Source organism: Orcinus orca, chromosome 18 (genome assembly GCF_937001465.1).
Source record: "Orcinus orca chromosome 18, mOrcOrc1.1, whole genome shotgun sequence".
Lineage (NCBI taxonomy): Eukaryota > Metazoa > Chordata > Mammalia > Artiodactyla > Delphinidae > Orcinus > Orcinus orca.
Genome location: NC_064576.1, coordinates 69,760,051 through 69,785,067, shown reverse-complemented (window position 1 = coordinate 69,785,067; position 25,017 = coordinate 69,760,051). Strand labels below are relative to the sequence as shown.

Here is a 25,017-nt window from a genome sequence, read left to right as displayed (position 1 = left end):
CCCGGAGGGCGAGGATTAATAAGCCTGAGTCGTAAAGGGCTGGTGGAATCAGTAGGGGAGAGGGCGGTAGAAGGCAAGCCGGGCAGGCAAACCAGGCACGCGGGGCAGCGCCAGCAAAGGCAAGGAGAGAAACAGTTCAGCGCTGCAGGAACATCAGGCGCAGGACAGAGTGGAGGGAGCTGAGGCTGGAGCGGCGGGCCTAGCAACGTGGCCCCAGCAACGAGGCCGTGCAATTCACGCTGACCCGGTACGGGGGCCGCTGGCGCACCTAGCGAGTAAACCAATTTGGGCTCCCGTTGCGAAGCTGTGTCAATGACGGCCTCCAGCGGCCGCGCAACCCCCTCCCCCGGGCACCTGTGCGCCTTCGCAGCCACCAAAGCACACGCAGGGCTGCCTACCTCCGCCAGATTTTCTACGCGGCCGCGCGCCCGGGTCCCAGCCCCTGCCCCTGGGCCCCCACTTCTCCGCTCAGGTTTAAAACGCCTGTTGCCGCACCGTGGCGGGTGCCTGCGTGCCAGCGGGAGGCCCGGTGGTTTCCTCTGCAGTCGCCATCGGGCTTTCCTGAAGAAGACTGCCCGCGGGCCCCCGACCCCGCGCTGCGAGGCTCCGGGCGAAGGCTACCCGCCCGGCTGGCGCAGGGGCCGTGCGGGGGCCGGTGCCATCTGGGGCTCGCGCCAGGCGCAGTGCTGACAGCCGTCCTCCTGCGAGGGTGCAGCATGGAAACCAACGGGACGGGCCACCCGCGTCTCGAGCCCGCGGCCCGGCTGGCACCGGGCGGCCCGGCTTCCCCCCGGCAGTCTCGGGCCGGGGCCGGGCAAGGGGCTGGCTCGGCTGGGTCCGCGCGCGGCGCCCGGACGCGTCATTACCTGGCCAGCGTAGTTTTCCCCGAGCCCGGGAGGCCTCGCAGGAGGTAGAGGTGTTTCCGAAAGCTGTGGCGGCGCGGAGGTGTCCCACGCGGGGGCGGCGGGGCGGGCGGCCGAGGCGGCTGCTGCTGCTGCCGGAGGCTCAGCCTCCCAAAGGATTCAAGAAAACTCTCCTCCATGGGGTGGGGGCTGGCTGCGAGAACACTGCTTTCCCCTTCCTGAAGTCACGGTCTTGGCCAAAGCTGTTGTTTTTGTGGCTCTCCGGCCATGTGATAGATGGAGGGGCGGGCGCTCGGAGCCCAGCCCCTCCTTCCCACCCGCCCGAACTGCGCTGCGTGGGAGGGGTCGTCCCTACCTGGAAAGCTGGGGACGCTGGGAGACTGACAGCCAGGAAAACCTGGGCAACGCGACCCCCCCCCCGCTCCCCCACTGCCTCCCCGCCCCCCCACGCTTCCGGGTGCCCTTCGCCCTGGGGGGAGAGGCCCACCGGGTGGGACACTGGACACTTCCCCGGGACGCCCGCGTGGAAGGCAGGCCTTAGGCAAAAGCCCTCCTCCACCCCACCTAACACTGGCCTAGACCTTGAAAGTGAAATAATTTTAGTTGACGATAAGAGACCGTGAACAGCATTTTGAACAGTAACAGTAAAGACCATTGTCTCCCCCAATTTGTGAGCACCAATATCTGGCTGGTGTCCCAACGGCTAACACCACTCTCCCAGGGCCTGTATCTTTTCCTTTTTTTAAATACTTCTGTATCAGCCTGCCAAAAATATTCTTAGAAAGCTTTGTTGCCTCTACATAACTTTAGAAATCTCTTCTTCTTCAAAAACAAAGCACCTCTTAAAACTCAGATTGATTTATGAACAGTAGTATAAACTAGGCCTCCTGAGAAGGACGGGCTACTGCCCAGGTTCATGACCTGTTGCCACAGGAAAGGGATGGCCTCCCTAGGAGCAGAAGCAGGGAAAGGAGCAGTCTACTGAAACAACAGAAAAGCATCCAGAATTAAGTTCTAAGTTCCAGGAACTGGTGAGCGCCAGTTGGTTGATCACCACAGTACTCTCCACTGTTTCACACTCAGGAGTGTGAAAAAGAGATCCTATTTTCTGAACTAAAATTCAAGATGCATGGACTGAAAGAGACAATATTAAAAATTAACACCATCCTTGAACAATCCGGGATATATGGTGGCTTTGGCTGTAATAACCATTGTAAAGTAAATACATTTTGTTTCTGGCAGCTAAGGTATGAAAATTTTGAAAAGGAATTGTGAAGAAAAGCAATTTCCTTCTAAAACAAAACCCAGAGATTGCACAATAAGCTTCAGTGGAAGGGACTACCCAAGTGCGGGGGTGGGGGGTGGGGGGGGCTCTGTGCTGACAATTTCGCCTTCCTCTTGGGGTTCTGTGGAGGGGGGAGCGGAGGGAGATGAGCTACTCTCTTGAAAATCCCTTCCCAGCATTGGAGGAAGAATTCTTAGCACTTCTGAGAAACACTGAAATTTCAAAAGCTTTCAAAAATATTAGGGGGAAACCATAAGGAATGGAGAATATACATGAATCATAAAAATAGTGATGCTTATAATGTATGTATCCTATCATACTTCCATGTATCTACAATACTTCTTACAAGACCGTTTTTACCCAGCCGCAAAACTACCTTTTTCATTCTAGACTTGCACGCTCTAACACAGGAGCCAATAACCACATGTGGCTATTGAGCACTTGAAGTACTGGCCCAAACAACAGCTGGTCCAAACTGAGATTAAAGTACACTGAATTTCAAAGCTTCAGTATGAAAAAAAAGAATGTAAAATATCTCAATAATTTTTATATTGATTATGTGTTGAAGTGATAACATGCTGTGTATTGGGTTAATATATTATTAAAACTAATTTCATGGTTTTTTTTTTTAACTTGGCTAGTAGATAAGTCTAAAGTACATATGTGGCTGACATATTTCTGTTGGACAGTGCTGCATGAGACTTCTGTCCATTTCTATTTCCTTCTATAGAGGGTGTCCCAGGCAGTGTGGGAGAGGGCAGCAGGAAGACACACAGCTTTGGGGGCTAGAAGTTTTGGCACACTGAGTCTGCAGTGCCTGTGGCAGCTGAAGCGATGAAGTAGATGCTGGAAAATGTGAATGTGCTGTTAGAAGAGAGGTCTGAGATGGAGACAGAGCTTTGGAAATCCTTCCCCTGTGAGAAGAAGATAGAGAAAAGAGCAGACGGCTGAAGAGGGGGCTCGGGGACAGCATTTAAAGACAGTCTTTGAAGTGGATCTATTGAAGGAGAGTATGAGAGACAGAACTGTAAGATAGTGTGTGGAGCCCCAGGGAGGGAGAGTTCAAGGAGGAGAAAATGGTTGGCAGTATCTGAAGGTGACCCCAGACACTTCTCCTTTCTCTTAGCTCCCAGATTTAACTAGTCAACAAGCTCTGTTTTCCCCAATTTATTCCTCAGAACCACACTGTTTAAAGCTATGTTTGTGTATCTGTTTCCTCCCACTAGACTGTAAGTTCAAAGGCAAGAACAGTGTTGCCCTTGTCACCCCAAGAGCTAACACAGCATCTGACATTCAGAGATGCTCAATAGTTGTATATGGACCCAAACTGCTTTCTCAGTAGATGTGTCTGAGCTTGGGATTTACTAAAGATTAACACTGAAAAAAGATAGTGATAACGTCAGCTAAGGACTAATGTAAACAGTCAGTGACCTTATTGGCAGATCTGAGAACCACCCTGCTCCCAGATAGTATCTACGTTCAGATCCTTACTGGCCCTATCTAGGTGGCAGCCTCCAGAGAGGAAGGCTACCCCCGAGTCAGAGGATCCCTGTGACAACACTCCTTCATGCCCTCAGTTCACCCAACCAGCTTTTCAGCTCTAAGGTTCTGTTCCATTTCTCTAGAAGGTGATGACCAGCACAATTTCACGTTGCTGCACTACAAACCATTACCATGATAGACATAAAGAAATAATCTTAGGAGTAATTTCTGGCAAATGAAGAAACATTCAAATGTTTCTCTAATTATTACTGTTTAACAAGATGTGGAAAAATAAGAGGGTGCACAGGAAGAGCCACTGGAAACCAGGAATTTAACCCTCGAACCTACAGTTCCAAATACCCCATGATTTGGAATGCTTAATTGTAAGTCAGCCCTGGGTTCCTCTCCTGCAGATGCCAAGATGGCAGAAGTCAGAAACCAAGACGAAGTTTCCAAAGCAGCCTAACCAAAGACCCTGTAACATAGTAGAACCATTTAAAATATATAGGTAGTAGCTTCCCAATTTTCTCTAATCCTATGTCCTTTCTTCACCTACCAAAAGCTTTTATCTGATTTTTTACTCAAAAAAATGCCTTATATACATACTTATTCACCTTGTTACATAAGTGACATGAATGGAAAGGACAGGAAAGCATCCCTCTGTGCCTGCTTAGCTGTTTCTATGGTGGACCCCTCATTGCTACAGCACCTCCAGCTCTCACCTTCCACCACAGTCTACACTATTTGGCCATTCAGAGGTAGTGCCTCTATACTTAAAACTGCTCCCTCCTGGCTCTTCCCTTATCCTTCCCCTAGAAGCTCGATGGAGGATGCAGGAAGCTCGAAGAGGTTAGGGGAAGGGGGACAAGGGGAGAGCAGTCATGCAGAGTATGTCTGCTTGCCTGAATTGACAGGGGAAATGCTCAGGACTCTGGTGGCCTAGGATAAGTCTGCTAATGCAGAAATGTCCTCTGGATAAGACTGATTTTGCTCATTCTAACCTCACACTGCCTCTGCCTCCTATATTCCTTCCCTCTCTCTATTTGGCATCACACTCCTCCCCAAAGGCGATGACCATAATTCTATTTCCACAGCACCTAGTATTTGCCACTGTTCACAGGGACACTTGAGGAGTATAAGTTTTGAGGAGGAAGCCTGGGAGGTGGGGAAAGTAGCCCCAACCCATTTTTCTAAAGCTCCATTCTGGAAATTAGGGCAAGGTAATAAAGGCAGGAGCTGGAGAAAGCTGGGGGCTTCCTGGAACCTAAGTAGAAGCCTAGGTGGGTAGTTAGCTGGTATGCATCAATACAGTACAAAGGAGTCTCAGAACTGGTCACCACCCCTGCCATACTCATTGTTAAATATTTATGATGTTACCCTTACTTACAGCCATGGTGGTGTGGACTCTAATGTATTCATTAGAAATCCATAATTGTTGCTGTCGAAGTCTCCTAAGAAAGCAAACATTTGCCAGATGCCAGAGTCTCCTCTGCTTCAACCCTAATCCTGATCAGCTCTTCCCTGAAATCATCCCATCCCAGGCCAAAGGTAAGTCCAGTTTCACAACGGCTCTAGGAGCCTGCACAGAGAGCAAGACCTTAGGGAGTTCAACCAAACACTGAAGACCTTGGTCTCTGTCTGTAAGAGACTGACAGTCTAGTAGAAAGATAAACTGAAACTGTACAAAATGAACATAGGAAAAACATTGAGCTATTTTAAATAAAGTGCTCAGTTCCTGATTTAGCAGACAGAACTCAAATACTTAACTTCCACTCCCTCACTGAAACCCCACGAAAATGTGAAGGTTTTTTGGCAGGGTGGGTAATCATTATTATTTTCAAGTATAAACTGTAAGAAAAGAGAGAAGATCACAGCAACAAAATTTCAAAAACTGGAACGCTAAATGCCCAGTGTTAATTAATTTGGAAAAAAAATTAAAAATAAAACTTGAATTACAGAAAGCCAAGAAACAATACTATTTACTCTGCATAACCCCTAAAATTTCAGGAATTGGAAGATTTAGGGCTGGACGTGGGACTCTAAACAGGAAGGTCAGTTGAAAGTCTGTTTAAGAAACAAATGTCCACACAGTCAGGCAGCTGCCCACCCCCTGCAGAAGCCTGGAGGTTTATTCTCTGGAGAAGATAAAACAGGATGAGGAGGAGTAAGAGGCAAGATACGGCAGGCAACACTCCCTTTCTGAAAACAGAGAGATTACATAAATGCCTACATGTTGAATAATGAGAAATCACCCCTTAATTTATATTTTTCAAATACGAATTTTTGTATTTGAAGTTTGTTAAGTACGATTAAACTAAAATAATAGTAATAATAAAAATAATTATTATTGTAGTATAGTGCAAGTCCCACAATCTCTAACCAAAATCCTTGAGGTCAGATATGTTTCAGAATTTAGGAAGTTCTAAGTGGGGTCTAGGGCACCCCTGGTAATTTAACACATTAATATTTCTGCAGTAAAATGTCTGAAGAGTCACGCTAAGTGGGATAAATAAGGAGTAAAATTAACCTGTCTGTTTGGGTCAAGTCTTGCTGCCAACTTAGTTTTCATGCCAAACATTTAAGAAACAAAACAAAATAAAAACAACTTTTGGTTTTCAGAGGCTTTTGGATTTCAGAATTCTAGAAATGGAATCATGGACCCATACTTGGATATAGGGCCTATCCTTCTATTCTGATGCAATTTTAAAAATAAGCTACTCAAGTTTTCTGTGCCTTATTTTCTTCATGAAATAAAGTAGGGTGAGTATCTTCAAAATTAGATAATAAAATGTTCAAGTTGTTACCTCTTTCGTTGAGTTTTTTATTAGTAATCAGGAAACTGATTAAGAATAGTTGAACAGATTATTCAAACCAATTTCGGTATCCACTGAGTGTATCACTCTAAATTATCCTTCAGTTTGGCACTTAGCACTCTTTCTTGATGATGAGGATCTTCAACAGTACCAGGAAGACGGAGACTTCAACTACAAACAAACACAAGCCCAGACAAGTCCAGACAAAATGGTGACATGAATGGAGTTTGCTGTCAGTTTCCCAAACTCCTGACCTATTTATGCCACCCCCTCATATCTAGAACTTCACGCTGTCCCCACTGCCCCGCACCCTGCCTGGTCCTGCCTCATTCAAGAGCCTGTCCTCCTGATTACGCCCAACTTTCTGTCTCTAAATCAAAACCTGGTCTATGTCCCATTTCCTGATGACCCAGCTATTTACATTATAAAGTTAATAATAAATACATTTAACTCATGCAAATGTGTTAACAAGTTTATTGAGTCAATATGTTGCTCTCCTAGATCAGTGGTCCCCAACCTTTTTGGCACCAGGGACCAGTTTCGTGGAAGACAATTTTTACACGGATGGTGGTGGGGTGGGGGAGATATATGATGGTTCAGGTGGTAATGTGAGTGATGGGGAGTGCAGAAGAAGCTTCACTCACTCGTCCGCCACTCACCTCCTGCTGTGCGGCCCAGTTTCTAACAGGCCTCAGACCTGAACCGGTCCAAGGCCCAGGGCTTGGAGACCCCTGTCCTAGATAACACAATTTCTATTCTACCAGGGGCATTTCAAAGACAAAGCTGTAACCAACTAAGGTACTCAGGGGAAGGGAATTAACCCTAACTAAGAGCCTAGTATTTTTCAGGCACTATGGTAAGAACTTTGCACAAGTTATTTCATTTAATCCTCATTTATTATCCCCATGACAGATTGGTATTATGAATGTAATTTTTTTACAAGTGAAGAAATTGAGGCTCTGAGAGGGTAATTTGTTTAAGGTCACATAGCCAGTCAGCAGTAGCTTCAAGATGCAAACGCATCCTCTTTCCAGCACTCTGCCCTACGTCCTTAAAGAAGTGAGGCAATATAAACACCCTGGCCACCAGCAAGAAGAGGATTTTGAAATAGGCAGGGATTTGAGGCTCCCAGAGCCAACCACATTCTCCTGCTATTTCCTTCTTTCTAAATTTCTGTTTACCCCGTGACGCCCACTGATCATTAATTATGCCAAACACAAAACTAAGAGGCCCATTCTCATTACAATTATAAAAAACCTGTACATGGCTACAGCACTAATAAAATTCCCCAAAAAGAGAGGACAAATAATTAGGGATGACTGCTCTGTGAGGTTCACAGAGGGCATTTCGTTTAGCATGAATGTAGAAGATGAACATAAAAATCAAAAAAGTATGGTCCATAAAGTGTCCTTGACACAAAATTAGCAGATAGAAAACACTCTGAAATTAGCTACTGCCAAATATACCCATGCTTGTTGCATGCTGCTTATACTGGTGTCACACTGAGGGGAAGCCTCACATAAACTCCATGAGGCCGGGAATGTTTTCACTGCTATATCCTCAGTGTGTAGAACAATGTCTGAACTGAGGCAACTCGATAAACATTTGTTGAACAAATGAATGAATTTCTTCACCTCCTTTCTCTGGAATTCCTCATAGCCTCTTATCTCTTCCCCTCCTATATTTATCCCACATTTTCCAAATCTCTAAACTCTTCTCCCAGATCTTTAGTCCTTCCCCTTCTTCTTTCAGCAGAACCATGTTTAAAACAAACAAAAACATTTTTACTGGGTATATGTGTATTTCTAGTTAGCTGAGAAATGGAAACAATGAAAAGAGAAAATATATGGTAAATGCAGAGTACATTCAATTCTTATCAAATGCAGACAGATACATAATGAAATCGTAGCAGCTGTGTTTATTTCATAATTTAGGCATTTGAAAAAAAAGTGCCATGTGTTTATTTTAATGTCACTTGATGTCAAGTTTAAAACATGAGTTTGTCTACATGTTTTACCTCTTTTCCTAGAGAATCTTTTAATATTTAAATATAACCTATATCCCTAATTCCCAGCCATCACCACATTATCAATCTGGGTGGAGGTGAGGGGTGAGGGGGTGGAAATCCCTCATAAACTGTGTGTTGACAGAATGCTCTAAAATATATTCTAACTAATAAAGTTGGAAAATAAATTTGGCAGCAACAATCTAAGCTTTGTTGTATTTCATAAAAAGATCTACATTTAAAGGAAATAAAAACATCACATGTGCAATAGCACACAGAGTTGCTATGGTAACAGACTACATTTTTTATATTTACTCTTCAATTGTAGTACATATGAACTATTACAACCAAATAATGTCAACATCCATTTCCTCCTGATCATATAGAGGTCTCTGGAATAAGTTGTACTTACAGTTCAAAGAATCCTCATTTTTTTAACCAATCTTCTTCTGTCTTTTCTAGAAATCATAATTAAAATACATATAATAATGATTAATATTTGCCATTGGGATTAGGTTTGCACCATCATTTAACTCACATAGGGACACTCTCCAAATGAGAAAAAACATAATAAACATAAATGTCAGTTTAAACATTTAAATTATTGCTGTGTGCGTGTGTGTATGCGTGTGTGTGTGTGTGTGTGTGTGTGTGTGTGTATGTTTAGGTAGGAAAAAGGTCTCCATGGGAATGAGGAGAAATATGTAGAAAAATGTATTTGGTTTTACTACCTGAGCACACAAACAAATCTACTTTTCCCACAGCTGTGTTTATATGAACAGTTAAGAAATACCTACTATCCTGAACTATATAATTCTATGTTTCACTAAACCTTGATTTTACTATTTATTTCAAAATGTACCTCTGGCATTGCCTTTGGGCACATATAAGTCACTATCAACTAATGTAAACAGAATACTAGCCACCCTCTCCTCATTACATTACACAGAGTACTGGATTTTCCAGAGTTTCTGTTACCTTTCTAACCTTCCCAACCAGTCCTCCTCCAGCTACCTGGAAAATTAACAGCCTGTCAGAACCATCATGGACCACCAGAACATACCAATAATGAGGTGCTTCCAAGTCACGTAAATATGAATCTAATTTGTAGCTGTTACTTTATTATAACAAGATAAGATTGAGGGCTGGACAGGAGAAAAAGATGTAAAGAAGAATAAATGACTCTCCTAAAACGGGGACCTCAGTCACCCACAGTTGGCCCTTATACCAGCCTACACTACAACAAAGTTAGCGAATTAAATGCAACTTTCTGTTTGGGACTAACTGAAAGAAACATGCATAGATTATCCACCCATCCACATACATTCTTTCTCTAATTTAATACAATGGATATAGCTCTTCATGTTACATTTGATGGAACAGGTTTTCTTTTTTCTTTTGTTTTTTTTAAGAAACTAGTTAGAGGGCATTATGCTAAGTGAAATAAGTCAGACAGAGAAAGACAAACATTATATGATATTGCATATGTGAAATCTAAAAATATAACAAACTAGTGAATAAAACAAAAAAGCAGCAGACTCAGATATAGGGAACAAACTAGTGATTATGGGAGGCGGGGGCAATATAGGGGTGGGTAAGTGGGAGGTACAAACTATTGGGTATAAACTAGGCTTAAGAATGTATTGTACAACACAGGGAATATAACCAATATTTTATAATAACTGTAAATGGAAAGTAACCTTTAAAAATTGTATTAAAAATTTAAAAATCAATAAAAAAAGAAACCAGTTAGAGAAGGTCTGCTTTGAAAGCCATAAAAATATACCTCTACTGACGTCTTCCACTGCAAACAGATCATCTTCAGTGTCTTCCAGTCAAGAGGAACCACACAGTCGTCGGGCAACAAAGATTCTGTAAAAAAAAAAAAAAAAAGAACAAATTTCATCTCTAATGTCACACATATTTTTACCCTAAATATGAAGACATACAAACATGATATCTAGACCACCATAATGATAAAAGCCTGGTTTTGAAGATATTTCAGTGATAGCTAAAGCAGGAGTTAGTCTCTCTCAGATCTCTGTTAGTAAACACTATCCAGACTCAATAAAAATGCTTATGTATATATGTAAAGTGATATGTATCATAGTTCATATTCTCATGTAAGTACAAATATATACACATCAGTAGCTTCAAGTGGTACTGTCACAGGGCATAAAATTTAGGTAGACATCCTTTCCTGTGACATGTATAAAACACTGCAAGTACAGCAAGTTTAGTTTTCTTGCAAATTGCTCCTTCCACGTAAGAGTGTCTGGGAGAAAAAATCTTTACAATTATGATGCTCATAAGCAAGTCCAGACATTGATTTATACCTATCAGCCATACCAAACCACGGAAAATATTTTTCCTATACTCGCATATCCCCAGCAACATGGGTAGTTTGGTTTCTTCAGGCCTATGTATGACTCTACTATATAATCCCACTGTGCCTGCAGAGCTCCTAATAATAGAATTCATTTGAGTTCCCTGTTTTATTTACAAGGTCATAGATACACCAGAGCTTTGCATGTCCAACCTAGGTAAACGAATTAGTTTACAGCCTCCACTTCCAGTTTTCTCCTTTCCTTTTTTAAGCATACACCATTTCCAAATGTAAAATTCTTTCCCTGTTTTTCTTTTAAGTCATATTTGTATAAGCACTGCTTATAATTCACTTCCATTTGGAGCCATCCCAGACAAAACCATAACCCCATATTCTCTTCAACAATCCCTTTAGCACAGCTAACCTCACTCATAAAATATTCATAAGCTTCTCATTTATATTTTCTATGTGCAATAATTTTGTTTTGTGTTAGTCTTGTCTCCCCATTTAGAAGGTAAGCTACTTGATGAATGAGGTCTATTTCCTCTAAAAAGCTTTCCAAAGCTTAATTAATGGATGCTGGATCATTACTGTTGATTATGATAGTATTGTGCATTCAAAGGAGGAGGTTTAGAATCTTTTCCCACTAGTGCCTTCATGCTTTCTGGTGCCAATCTAAGGCAGTGATTGTTAATATTTTGGGGTCATGGACATCCCTGAGAAGCTGTTAAAATCTATGGACTTTCTCCCAGAAAAATGGCACAAAATGCCACAAAGAATTTTGCATATGACTTCAGAATATGGACTTTGGACTAATATTCCCGGCTTAAAATGACTTCCATTATCTTTTTAAATTCTCCAAAGCAAAAACAGTTTAATTTTTTAAATTGGTATGTTTCTTTGGTGCATCTAGGAGGACAGAAAACTGCAGCAGTTACGATGTGATTATTCACAAAGTTTGCAAAAATGATAAACATGATGCCAGAACAGGTTGATAGTTGTGACTCCTCTGACTCTGAGACTTAGCTAATCTTGGGTCTGAGCTGAGTGGACCAAGCTTGTCCAGAACAGCAGAAGTTTAGGAGCAAAGTAAAAAACACTGGAAATCAAGCTGTTAGAGAACCCCAGTCTCCCTGGTAAGTACAGAAGAAAAAGAATATCACGAAGATACAGGATGCAGGGACTGGAGCTTTACTTCTTGGCTCTTACAGCTTCTGTCCCCAAGGAAGGGGATACATGCAATTGCATGAAGTCATTAACACGTGCAATTGACTTACAGATAAGGAAAAGTTGGGATATGTGCCTCATTTCCTCTTTAAGATATTTAGCATCTTGCACAGGCATACTATTTAGCAGAAATTTACTTAGAATTTTACTTACAATATTAAAAAATCATATTTTCATTTTTAATTCACAGGTAGATTTTTCACTTCCAAAAACAACAATCTTAAGAGCCCAAAGGAACTTTTCAAGTCAACCAGTCAGACTCCTTCCTAACCTTCTTTTCAGTACCCTTCTCAGTTCTTAAAAATTAAATTCAACTGATTTCAGATATTTTTTTCATCACTTAATCTTCATTGTCCCCCTTTTACTATTCTCATATCTATGAGCTATAATGTGAATGAGAAAGGAAAGGGCCATGTGCCAAACAAGGGAAATGCAGAAAGCAGAAAGATTTTTCTTAAAGAAAGCAGTACATCTCTATTTGTTACATAATCACTGTTTGCCTGTCTCATTCTTCATTCTTCCCACTGTCTGTTGAAACTGAGAGTCCAAGTATTCAACATGCTCAAAGACATTTCAGACGACTGGCTGTGGAGGTGGGGTATGGGGCATGACTCCACCGAGCACCATTTGCTACGTGTCCTCCACTTCCACCGCCGAAAAGTATCACAACATCAATTAACTGCATGAAATCACTAACATGAGGTAGAAACACTGCAAAAATTACTCACATATGTTAAACTGGACTTTTTATTTGTAGCAAATAAACTCAATTTACCCACTGGAACTCCAGGAGATCCAAAAAGCTTTACTAGTTGAAAGGCAAACTCTTGTGATAATGGTAGCTCAAGGGAATCATAGTAGTCAGTGCTTGTTACATCTTGGTTATCCTCTGTTTGTGAGAACTGTAATGGTTTAGGTTCTTCCCATGTCTCTAGCTTTTCACCAAAACTTTCATTTAAAAAGTGAAGATCAGAAGTGACCCTAAAAGAGTACAAAGTATCAGGTGGGCTACTTAAAATTTCTGAAGAAGTGAACCTTACATCATTTAGTTTATCATCTACTCTCCTCTGAGAGTTGGAAGTCAAAAACGGTTTCTTGCTTGTAAAAGATATCTTCCAAAAGCTAGATGTATATTGTAGCATAAGAGAAGGAATGGGGCTTTTGTAAAAATACACAGAGTGCCTTAGTCTATTAAATAGCAGGTAATGAGAATAAAATTGTCCACCAACATTTAGAAGAGAATCTTTGACAATGCCAAAGTAAAACCATGATGGATGATGACTGAAGGTCATAATGTTTTGCTTTTTCTCTTCTTCATTATTTATTTCTGAAATTACATCTTTTTTTTCTTCCAAAATAATTTTTATTCCATGGCTTTCTGTTAACAATTCACATTCCCCCATTTCTTTTACATTGATATGACTCTGTCCCAGTAAGTTAAAGTTTGGTGCCAAACTGAAAATCCTTTTCTGCCTCCTTTTTTTATTCTTTGTTGAGTGTAAGGCATTCTTTAGGCTATCCAGCTTAAGGAAGTGGCTTCCAAAGATATTTGTCTCTGTTTCTATGATTGAATCTATATTCTCAGTTGGAGGTGACAAATCTTCATTTTCTATCGATAGCTTCTCTTCTATCAATGTTTCAGGACTGTTTCCTGGTCCTGATGCTCCTTCAGAAGGAGAGATCAATTTAATCAATTGTCTCCTGTTGTCAGGATGAGCCAGTTTTTGCCATCTATCTCTCTTTGGTCTCTGTTCACATATAAACTTATTAGGTCCCTCAGGCCAGCTACCAAAATAGGGTTGTCTATCAGAGCCCAACTGTAATTCTTCATCAGAGAAATCATTTGAGAAAAAAGCCCAGTAATTATTTTTAGATGTATTTACTCCTTGTTCCTTTCTTAAAACTTTATCTGAAGTTCTGGATCCATATTGATGGTACAGACTTGTTTCATTCAGGAGACTCTTATCTACCATCTCTTTCTTCTGCATAAATGAGCATGGGGTTTCAACAAATCGGTCTGGTATGTGTAATGCCATGATATCCCTACTTTCTATATGCTTTTCTATCTTTGTGCCAGGGCAGTCATCACTTGCTACATAGGGGAGATTTTGAGTCACTGTTGAATAAGCAACAGAGCTTTCATTTGGCATCAATGACAAATTTAGAAACAAGTTATCATCTTCCTTGGGGAGGAAATTCTTTGGTGTATTGTCCAACTCAACTACAGACATAACATGTGGCAAACTGTTTTCAAAATTTATGTTTTCCTGTCTCTCATCTTTATGAACATTCACAAAATCTCCTACTTCATTTCTCAGACCACCCGTTAAGGAACACTCTGATTCTCTTTTGGTCTCTTCTAAGTCTTCCTCTTCATTCTGAGATGGGTCCTGATCTTCTGGTGTAAGATAACTTAAGGTTTCAAATGAGTTTTCCTCCATGATTTTACTATGACTGTTCTGCTTTTTGTTTCTTTTTCTGTTTCTCTTCTTGGCTTTGCCGAACCTGTGCCCAGTTTTCTTCAAATCTCTTTCTCTGAAACATAAAAGAATTAAGAAATTCATAACTTAATTACTTATATAACATTATAAACTAAAATATTATACTCAATGTGCAGATATACAAATCATTAGTGTAAGAGATTCTAAAGTGTGTGTCCACTTTGAACTATATTTTAAAAATCACCTTTGAAAGAGATATGCTTTAATCCTCTAAATGATTGGGTTGGCCAAAAAGTTTGTTTTCAGGTTTTCCATAACATAGAAAAACCCAAACGAACTTTTTGGCCAACCTGATAAAAGTGAATACACTTTGAGAAACTTACAACTCATTTTCACATACTCATTTCATAAACCAATAACTTTATGAAAGCCTAATATTTTCCCTAAGATACTTTATATATATATATATATATATATATATATTACCAATAAACAACTTGGTTATCCCAACATCTTGAATTTTGAAAAGTGAAAAGTGACGGGTATAGTGTAAATGGCACCGCTTTAATGGCTCAAATAGCTAGATTTTCTCTAGACGTAAAAACTTTGGCAATTAAGTTGCTCCATCAAACTGTAAAGAACAGTTGATAATGAGCAGCCAAGTTCAGTATTGGGATGATATGCTTCCAACTGCCTAGTGAGCAGTGGTTCTAAACCAGAGGCTCCACCACTACTTTGTGGGGTGTGTGGAAATGTGTGAAGGCATTTCTGGTGGTCTCAATGACTGGAAATGTGTTACTGGCACTTGGTACTGAGGCCAGGGGTGTTAACCATCCTGCAATGCCAGGGACAATTCCACAGTGAAAAGTTATCCCACCCAAACGAGCAATAATGCTCTCATCAAGCACACTAAAAGTTCACGGTGCCCCTTAATTGAAGGCAATCTTTGATCCTGAGAGAAAAAGGAGGATTTAGGAAATTTTCTAATTTCGGATATAAAGGTTTAGTTATCTTCTCTTCCACAATGTACAGATGGAAACATAGTAAAATGTAGTAGAGGAAGGACAATAGATACAGCTGAGGAAAAAAATCCAGGGTAGAGGAATAGGAAAATAAACACTTAAACACCGAAGCAGAAAGAGATAACGAGGAAAAGAGAAGTTGGTCAATTGGCTGGGCATTGGACAAAAGAACTTATTAAAACTGCCCCAGGGCTTCCCTGGTGGCGCAGTGGTTGAGCATCTGCCTGCTAATGCAGGGGACACGGGTTTGAGCCCTGGTCTGGGAGGATCCCATATGCTGTGGAGCAACTAGGCCCGTGATCCACAACTACTGAGCCTGCGTGTCTGCAGCCCGTGGTCCGCAACAAGAGAGGCCGCAATAGTGAGAGGCCTGCGCACTGCGATGAAGAGTGGCCCCCACTTGCCACAACTAGAGAAAGCCCTCGCACAGAAACAAAGACCCAACACAGCAAAAATAAATAAATAAATTACTAAACTCCTACCCCCAACATCTTCTTTAAAAAAAAAAAAAAAAAAGAAAAGAAAATTGCCCCAGCCTCTGGCCTGGTTTATTCCATCCCATGCTGCTGGGCAATTTTCAATAGTCAGGACCCCTGAATACCTTGTTCTTTGTCAACTAATTGCTGCTGCCCTTGTTTATATATCCCTGGATGTTGGTTTAGACAGAACATTAAGGTTGTAAATCAACTACACTTCAATTAAAAATTAAATTTAAAAATTTTTTTAAAAAGAAGAACATTAACAAACAGTAAATTACTGAGAAGCAGTTAAGATGGTATCTATAAAAAGGATATCGAGTAAAGAATGTCAACTTTGGCAGTAACTCTCCTTCATGGTCAGTTCTATCTGACTCCAATGAAAGGTCTAGTTGAAGTCTAAAGTGCAGTCACAGTTATAAAATGCATACTGCAGACTAGTCTGTCATCCTAAAAACAAACTCCACTCTCTTCACCCAAACATGAACCATCCTGTTGCAGGGAAAGGAGGAAAAGAATGAGCTGAATTTGTTGTTGCTTTATTTGTTGGCCTAAATGGTAAAATACTAAGGACTTAAGACTCACTCCAGGACTGGTGACTCTGTGGACTTGAATGCACTTAATGTGCAGCCACTGTCCCTTTAAACAGCTCTCTAGTGCACAAGGAAGGAGAACTCTAATCTATGGAAATGGGGTTCCTAGATATGGTTCATCATAAAAGTGTTTATAGCTCCTTATGCCACCAGGAATTACAAGGTTCACAATGCTACTTTGAAAATTGGCTTTAAAAAAAAAAACTATTTAGTGCACACTCACTATATGTTAAGATTATTTAATTGCTTTACATGTACTAACTTACCTAATCTTTACAATAACCATATGTGGTAAGGCAAATGCTAGTTTTACCCCCAACTCAAAAAGGCAACTGAAACAAAGAGAAGCTGAAGAATCTTCCCAACTACAGCCACAATATAAAGCAGCATGGAGGTTCTTCAAAAAATTAAAAATAGAACCACCATATGATCTTGCAATTCCACTTCTGGGGATATATGCAAAGGAAATAAAAACACTAACTCAAAAAGGTATCTGTACCCCATGTTCACAGAAGCATTATTTGCAATAGCCAAAACATGGAAACAAGTGCCCATCAATGGATGAATGGATAAAGAAGTTGTGGTATATATATACAATGGACTATTATTCAGCCATATAAAATGAGGAAATTCTACCATTTGTGACAACATGGATGAAACTTTAAGGCATTATGGTATGTGAAATCAGTCAGACAGAGAAAGCCAAATACTGTATGATCTCACTTATACTTGGCATCTAAAACAAAATGAACAAAAAAACTCATAGAAAAAGAGATTATTTTTGTGGTTACCCGAGGCGGGGGTTGGGATAAGGGGGAATTGGAGGAATGTGGCCAAAAGGTACAAACTTACAGTTATTAGATAAATAAGTATTAGGGATTTAACGTATAACACAATGACTATAGTTAACACTGCTGTATGGTATTTAGGAAAGTTGTTAAGAGAGTAGATCCTAGGAGTTCTTACCACTGGAGAAAAACGTTTTTCTTTTATTTTTATTGTATCTATATGAATTGATGGATGTTAACTAAACCTATTGTGGTAATCATTTCACAATGTATGTAAATGAAACCATCATAGTGTATAGCTTAAATTTACACAGTGATATATGTCGATTATTTCTCAATAAAACTGGAAAAAAAGAAAAAAGAAGAATTTGCCCAGGGTCACATGGCTACTGGCACGATTCAGACCAAGACTGACTGGCTTTAGAGTCTATACTCTTTAACCATTATACAAAATTGCCTCTCAACTAAAAAGGAGAATTTTACACTTCCCTTCTTTCTCTTCCTCCTCTCATCTTCAAATTCCTCTTCCTCCTCTCATCTTCAAATTCTCACATGTGCACAAACACAGAGATGTTTATGCTGGCAAGAGTTGAGTCCTTTTGAGGGAAGCAGCTCTTGGGCCCTGACTCCTACTATCACTACCCTAATAGTGTCTTGAGACTTTTTTCTTTTTCTCTCTCTCCCTCTGTATGAAAGCAAACAAGGAATAACACCAGAAAGTGAGAGAAGGTAGTGTGGAACAGGACTCATCTCCCTAATTGAACTTTATGTCAAGGTTTTATATGACCAACGGGAAGGCCAGGGTAGGTGACCTATTAACTTAGGCCAATGGACACAAGGGGCTCCTCCTGAAGTTAACTCATTTGTCAAGGGATAGAGGTAGTGAAGAGTGATCACATTCTGGATATATTTTGAAGGAAAGACAAGCAGGAATTGAAAACAAATTGGTTAGAGTATGAGAAAAAGATAATAATCAAGCATGAGTGCAAAGATTTTGGCCTGAACAATCAGAGGGATGAAGTAGCCATTTGCTGATACACAGAAGCCTGTACAAGGTAGGGGTTTGGAGAGAGCGCTGCTAAATCAATTGCCTCAAAGTTCAGCTCAGAGTCTTAACCAGTAAATTAATCTGTCCCTATAGCAGAATTTAGAAAGTAGAAAAGATGAGGGCTTCTCTAGTACTCCTCAAGGGTTCCTATGTTTTTTAAATGGATTACAATCTGATAGCTACTTTGAGAAAGGACCTGCCAGTGATGAAAACTCATGATGCCTGCAGAGAATTTAACATGGATCATGAAAGAACGAGGTGGCTTAAAAAATAACTATTAGAATCTAGGAGATCACGCAATTTATTAAGGCAGTTTGCTAAAAGAGTTAATCAAAGAAGTCTTAAGGCTTGGAATTTCAATTAAAAATACAATACAATGCCAAGAAGTATGAAAATCCGAAGACTAACTTTATAAGGAAGTGTGTCAGAGACTTTTTCTAGTTCTGCACCATGGAAGCTCTATATAGTGACCACACTTGTTCTAGTACTTGGAACAGGACTTCTGGAAAGAAAAAACAAAGCAATAGCAGGGACTTGTGAAGCACTTGGGAGATAAGAGAAGTGATGGTGGTGATAACTTCTGTGAGAATGTATACATTGGATGTGCCTAATCAATAGATGTATTTATGTATTTATAAAGTGTGAAAGGCTCATCAAACCTATGTCTCACTCATGCTGATTCACTTAGGGGTGAATGGCACCATTAAAAGAGAAGAAGCATCACTAAATATAAGTTAGTCATGGAGAAGAAATCAGAAGAGATGGACGCATGGGCTGTAGCTTTAGAAAAGAAAGGAAGAAATAAGGAAAGAACGAATGGTAACATATCTCTGATTAATAAGATTTTGCTTTTTAGATAATGGTTTAGAATCCAAGCTCCTGGGTTCAGATGGAGTGCACTTTTTAAGAATTAGAAAGGTAGTGTTGCTAAGAGACAAGCTAACCTGACCAAGTGACCTGAACTGTGACCTGAAGACAAAGGTGAGAGAACATCCAGATAAAGCCAAAATTGACTGCTATGGAGAAAAAAAATATATATCTATATATATATAGTTATTGCTTAATGTTCATCAGGAAAATAATTAAGGGAGCCAGAAACGTTATTTCTTATTGCAGAGGCCTATACACTAATTCATGAAGCATGGGCAATACATGAAGTAAAACTCAATTAAAATACACAGATTATAAAAGAGAGGTCTCACAGCTTTATGGAATGACTGTGGTTGAAATAATCCAGGCCTAGGTCCTCTTGGTTCAGTAATAAGCTAGTAGTGGGATCTTGGGCAAATCAGGTCTCCCTTCTGAAATGGAGATAACACTACCTTCTTGCAGAGTTGTAAAGATTAATATAGATGCCCTTAAATGACCTCCACCTAACCAATGACAAATTCTTTCCATCGCCTCTGTAGAATAGAATAACTAATGCCAATGACATACAAAATGCTTGCAGCTAGATGGCTGTTCTCTAGTACAACTACACATTTCTGCTCCCATTATTTAGGGCTGCATATTTACAAGCAGTCAGCTGAGTTTTTCCCAAGTCTGTTTATACTTATCATAATGGTACTATAATTTTATAGTTTGATTAAACATTATGTCAATCAGTAGAATATGAGTACAAGAAAGAAAGTTTCTATAAAAATTAAATTGAAGTAAGTGACTCAATAAAGATAAAGTACTAAAAGACTGTTATCAAATTAGGTTTAGTCAGGATAACCATGAAGTTTACTTAAAAGTCATAAAAACCTATAAGATTTCTTTGGGTTCTCCAATTTTCAACAACAGAAACTAGAAATTCCTTAAACCTACACAGTATGGTCAATTAATCTACGACAAAAGAGGCAAGGATATACAATGGAGAAAAACAACAGTCTCTTCAATAAGTGGTGCTGGGAAAACCAGACAGCCACATGTAAAAGAATGAAATTAGAACACTCTCTAACACCACATACAAAAATAAATTCCAAATGGATTAAAGGCCTAAATGTAAGACTGGAAACCATAAAACTCCTAAAGGAAAACATAGGCAGAACACTCTTTGACATAAATTGTAGCAATATGTTTTTGGATCTGTCTCCTAAAGCAAAGGAAATAAAAGCAAAAAGAAACAAATGGGACCTAATTAAACTTAAAAGCTTTTGCTCAGCAAAGGAAACTGTCAACAAAGCCGAAAGATAATACTCAATGGGAGAAAATATTTGCAAATGATATGACTGATAAGGGGTTAATATCCAACTTATATAAGCAGCTCATACAACTCAATATCAAGAAAAAAAAAAAAAAAACAACTCGATTTAAAAATGGGCAGAAGAGTGCTTCCCTGGTGGCGCAGTGGTTGAGAGTCCGCCTGCCGATGCAGGGGACACGGGTTCGTGCCCCGGTCCGGGAAGATCCCACATGCCGCGGAGTGGCTGGGCCCGTGAGCCATGGCCGCTGAGCCTGCGTGTCTGGAGCCTGTGCTCCGCAACAGGAGAAGCCACAACAGTGAGAGGCCCGCAAACCGCAAAAAAAAAAAAAAAAAAAAAAAAAAATGGGCAGAAGAACTGAATAGACATTTTTTCAAAGAGAACATGCAGATGGCCAACAGGCACCTGAAAAGAGGCTCAACATTGCTAATCATCAGGGAAATGCAAATCAAAACCACAATGATGTATCAACTCACACCTGTCAGAATGGCTACCATCAAAAAGAACACAAATAACCAATGATGGAAAGGATGTGGAAAAAAGGGAACTCCGGTACACTGTTGGTGGGAACGCAAATTGGTACAGCCACCATGGAAAACAGTATGAAGGTTTCTCAAAAAACTAAAACTAGAACTACCACATTATCCAGCAATTCCACTCCTGGGTATATATCCAAAAAAAATAAAAACTCTGATTTGAAAAGATACATGCACCCCAATGTTTGTGGCAGCATTATTTACAATTGCCAAGATATGGAAGCAATCTAAATGTCCATCAACAGACGAATGGATAAAGAAAATGTGCCATACACACACACACACACACACACACACACACACACACACACAATGGAATACTACTCAGCCATAAAAAAAATGAAATTTTGCCATTTGTAGCAACATGGATGGATTTGGAGGGTATCATGCTAAGTGAAATAAGTCAGAGAAAGACAAAACTGTATGATATCACTTACATGTGGAATCTAAAAAATAAAACAAACTAGTGAATATAACAAAAAAGAAGCAGACTCAAGATATAGAGAACCAACTAAAGGTTACCAGTAGGGAGAGGGAAGGGGGAGTGGTTGAGAGTCCACCTGCCGATGCAGGGGACACGGGTTCGTGCCCCGGTCCGGGAAGATCCCACATGCCGTGGAGCGGCTAGGCCCGTGAGCCATGGCCGCTGAGCCTGCACGTCCAGAGCCTGTGCTCCGCAACGGGAGAGGCCACAATAGTGAGAGGCCCGTGTACCGCAAAAAACCAAACAAACAAACAAAAATAAAAAATAAAAAAGACAATATTAACTTAGTAAAAAGGCAACCAACAGAAGAGAAAATATTTGCAAATCATATAACTGATAAAAGATTAATATCCAGAATATACAGAGAATTCCTAAAGCTCAACAACAAAGAAACAAAAAACAATTTGATTTTAAAAAAGAGCAAAGGCGCTATTTAAAATATCCAAGACATGGAAGCAACCAAAATGTCCATCAACAGATGAATGAATAAAGAAGATGTGTGTGTGTGTGTGTGTGTGTGTGTGTATACACACAATGGAATATTAGTCATAAAAGAGTGAAATAGTGCCATTTGGAGCAATATGGATGGACCTAGAGATTATCATTATGGAGTCAAGTCAGTCAGAGAAAGACATCATATGATATCACTTATAAGTGGAATCTAAAAATATCATACAACTGAACTTATTTACAAGACAGAAATTGACTCACAGACATAGAAAACAAACTTATGGTTACCAAATGGAAAGGGCAGGGATAAATTAGGAATTTGGGATTAACAGATACATACCACTGTATACAAAATAGGTAAACAACAAGAACCTACTGTATAACACAGGGAGCTATATTCAATATCTTTTTTTTTTTTTTTTTTTTTGCGGTACACAGGCCTCTCACTGCTGTAGCCTCTCCCGTTGCGGAGCACAGGCTCTGGATGCGTAGGCTCAGCGGCCATGGATCACAGGCCTAGCCGCTCCGTGGCATGTGGGATCCTCCCGGACAGGGGCACGAACCCACGTCCCCTGCATCAGCAGGCGGACCCCCAACCACTGTGCCACCAGCGAAGCCCCTGGCTGTGAGATTTTTGACTTTAAAGCAAAATGACCTATTGATTCAATGCAATAAAATGACATTATTTTATTCACAGGTTAACCATTAAAACATTTAATGAAAATATATGGCTTGGGACTCCCCTGGTGGTCCAATGGTTAAGACTCCATGCTTCTACTGCACGGGGCACGGGTTCAGTCCCTGGTTGGGGAACTAAGATCCCACATCCAGCATGCCACAATGTGGCCAAAAAAAAAATTAAATTAAATTTTAAAAAGAAAATATATGGCTTGCTTTCTTTACTTCCTTTGTTCCTACTTTCATACTGTTTTTATTTTGCTTGTTTGCTTTTGAAAGTGGTAAACACAATTATTATTCTTGTAAAGTAAGATTAAGGTCATTTTTTTTCATCCACAAAAGAAAAGATAAAGAAAAGTTCTCAAAGTAAAGGAACAACTGCTGGAAAGGAAAGCAAACTAGATTTTAAAAGATGTTCAGAACTTCTCACAAAGAAAAGACCAGGCCCAAATGGCTTCAATGGGCTTCTTTAAATGTTCTATCAACTACATAAGGAAGAAAAAACACCAATTCTTCACAAACTCTTCAAAAAAACAGAAGAAGAAAGAACACAACCCAGCTCATTCTATAAGGCTGGCACCACTCTGATGCCAAAAGCAAATGAAGACATCACAAGATAAGAAAACTACCGACCAATACAACTTATGGATATAGATGCAAAAAACTAAAAACAAAACAAAACATAAACTAACAAACTGAATCCAGCAACATATAAAAAGGATTATACATCATGACGAAGTGGGATGTATCCCAGGAATGCAAGGTTGGTTTAACAACCAAATATCAACTAGTGTAATATACCATATCAATAGGATAAAGTACAAAGACCACAGGATCATCTCAATTGATACAGATAAAGCATTTGACAAAATCCAACATTCTTTTGTAACAGAAACACTTAACAATCAGGAACAGAAGGAAACATCCTGAACTTGACATTGGATATCTATGAAAAACGACAGCTAACACCATACTTACTGGTGAAAGACTGAATGTTTCACCCTAAAATCAGAAAAAAGACAGGATGTCTGTTCTCACCATACCTATTTAATATTGTACTAGAGGCACTAGCCAGCACAATCTGGCAAGAAAATGAAATAAAGAGGACACAGATTGGAAAGAAAGAAGTAAAACTATCTCTATTTGCAGATATGATTGTATATATAGAAAATCCTAAGGAATTTAAGGAAAATCCTAAAAAACAAACTACCTCAGCAATGTTTCAAGGTATGAGGTCAATATACAAAAATCAATTGTATTTCTATACATTAGCAGTGTACACTCTGAAAATTAACAAAATTCCATTTACAATATCATCAAAAAGAATTAAATATTTAGGAATAAATTTAACAAAAGCAGCACAAGACTTGTACTCTGAAGACTACAAAACATTACTGAAAGAAATTAAAGAAGACTAAATAAATGGAAATACATCCTATGTTCATGGATCAGAAAATACAGTATTGTTAAGATGGTAATACTCCCCAAACTGATCTACAGATTCAATGCAGTCCTTGTCAAAGTCTCACCAGCCTTTTTTGCAGAAATTGGAAAACTGATCCTAAAATTAATATAGAAATTCCAGGGACCCAGGATAGCCTTAACAATCTTGAAAAAGAACAAAACCGGAGGACTCATACGCCCTAATTTCAAAATCTGCTATAAAGCTATAGCAATCAAGGCTGTGTAGTGTTGGCATAAAGATAAACACAGAGGTCAATGGAACAGAATTGAGGGTTCAGAAATAAACCCTTATATCTATGGCCAATTTATTTTTGATAAGTAGTTCAATGGGGAAAGAGGAGTCTTTTCAACAAATGGTGGACAATTGGATATCCATACACAAAAGAATCAAGTTGCACCTTACCTCACACCATAAACAAAATTTAACTCAAAATAAATCAAAGACCTAAATATAAGAGCTAAAACCATAAAAATTCTATTAGAAAATATAGGTGTAAATCTTCATTATCTTGAACTAAGCAGTGAATTTTTAGAGAACACCAAAATCACAAGCAACCAAATAGAAAAGTATACAAACTGAACTTAATTAAAATTAAAAAGTTTTGTGCTTCAAATGATATCATCAAGAAAGTGAAAAAAAGACAATCCACAGAATGGGAGAAAATATTTGCAAATTATATATAAGAAATTTGTACCCAGAATACATATATAACTCTTACAACTCAATAATATAAAGACAAATCCAAATTTTAAAATGGGCACAGGATCAGAATAGACCTTTCTCCAAAGAAGATACGAAAATGACCAATAAGCACATGAAAAGATGCTCAATCTCATTAGACATCAAGGA

At 39.6% G+C, this 25,017-nt stretch overlaps 2 protein-coding genes and 1 long non-coding RNA gene across 15 annotated transcripts in view; 1 reads left to right on the top strand and 2 right to left on the bottom strand.

The window, feature by feature from the left end:
* N4BP2L1 (NEDD4 binding protein 2 like 1) overlaps positions 1 to 1,275 on the bottom strand; it is a 35,156-nt gene extending 33,881 nt beyond the window's left edge. The window contains exon 1 of one of the 6 annotated variants that reach the window (XM_033410088.2): positions 867 to 1,275. In XM_033410088.2, coding sequence (XP_033265979.1) covers positions 867 to 1,042 — 176 coding nt within the window. In that variant the 5' untranslated portion in view covers positions 1,043 to 1,275. The remainder of the gene's footprint in view (positions 1 to 866) is intronic. The other 5 variants (XM_033410087.2, XM_033410086.2, XM_004282203.4 and 2 more) reach the window with 5 other exon arrangements.
* Positions 69 to 6,897, top strand: LOC117197613 (uncharacterized). The gene is made up of 3 exons (XR_004478326.2): positions 69 to 247; positions 5,020 to 5,178; positions 6,548 to 6,897. It is a non-coding gene; the product is annotated as an uncharacterized LOC117197613 (long non-coding RNA).
* Positions 6,428 to 25,017, bottom strand: part of N4BP2L2 (NEDD4 binding protein 2 like 2) — a 62,063-nt gene continuing 43,473 nt past the window's right edge. For 4 of the 8 annotated variants that reach the window (XM_033410081.2, XM_004282204.4, XM_049701114.1 and 1 more), the window contains 4 exons: positions 12,777 to 14,536; positions 10,235 to 10,320; positions 8,861 to 8,906; positions 6,428 to 6,614 (listed from right to left, as the gene is read on the bottom strand). In XM_033410081.2, coding sequence (XP_033265972.1) covers positions 8,883 to 8,906; positions 10,235 to 10,320; positions 12,777 to 14,536 — 1,870 coding nt within the window. In that variant the 3' untranslated portion in view covers positions 6,428 to 6,614; positions 8,861 to 8,882. Of the gene's footprint in view, positions 6,615 to 8,860; positions 8,907 to 10,234; positions 10,321 to 12,729; positions 14,537 to 25,017 lie in introns of those variants that run through there. The other 4 variants (XR_004478323.2, XR_007473093.1, XM_049701116.1 and 1 more) reach the window with 4 other exon arrangements.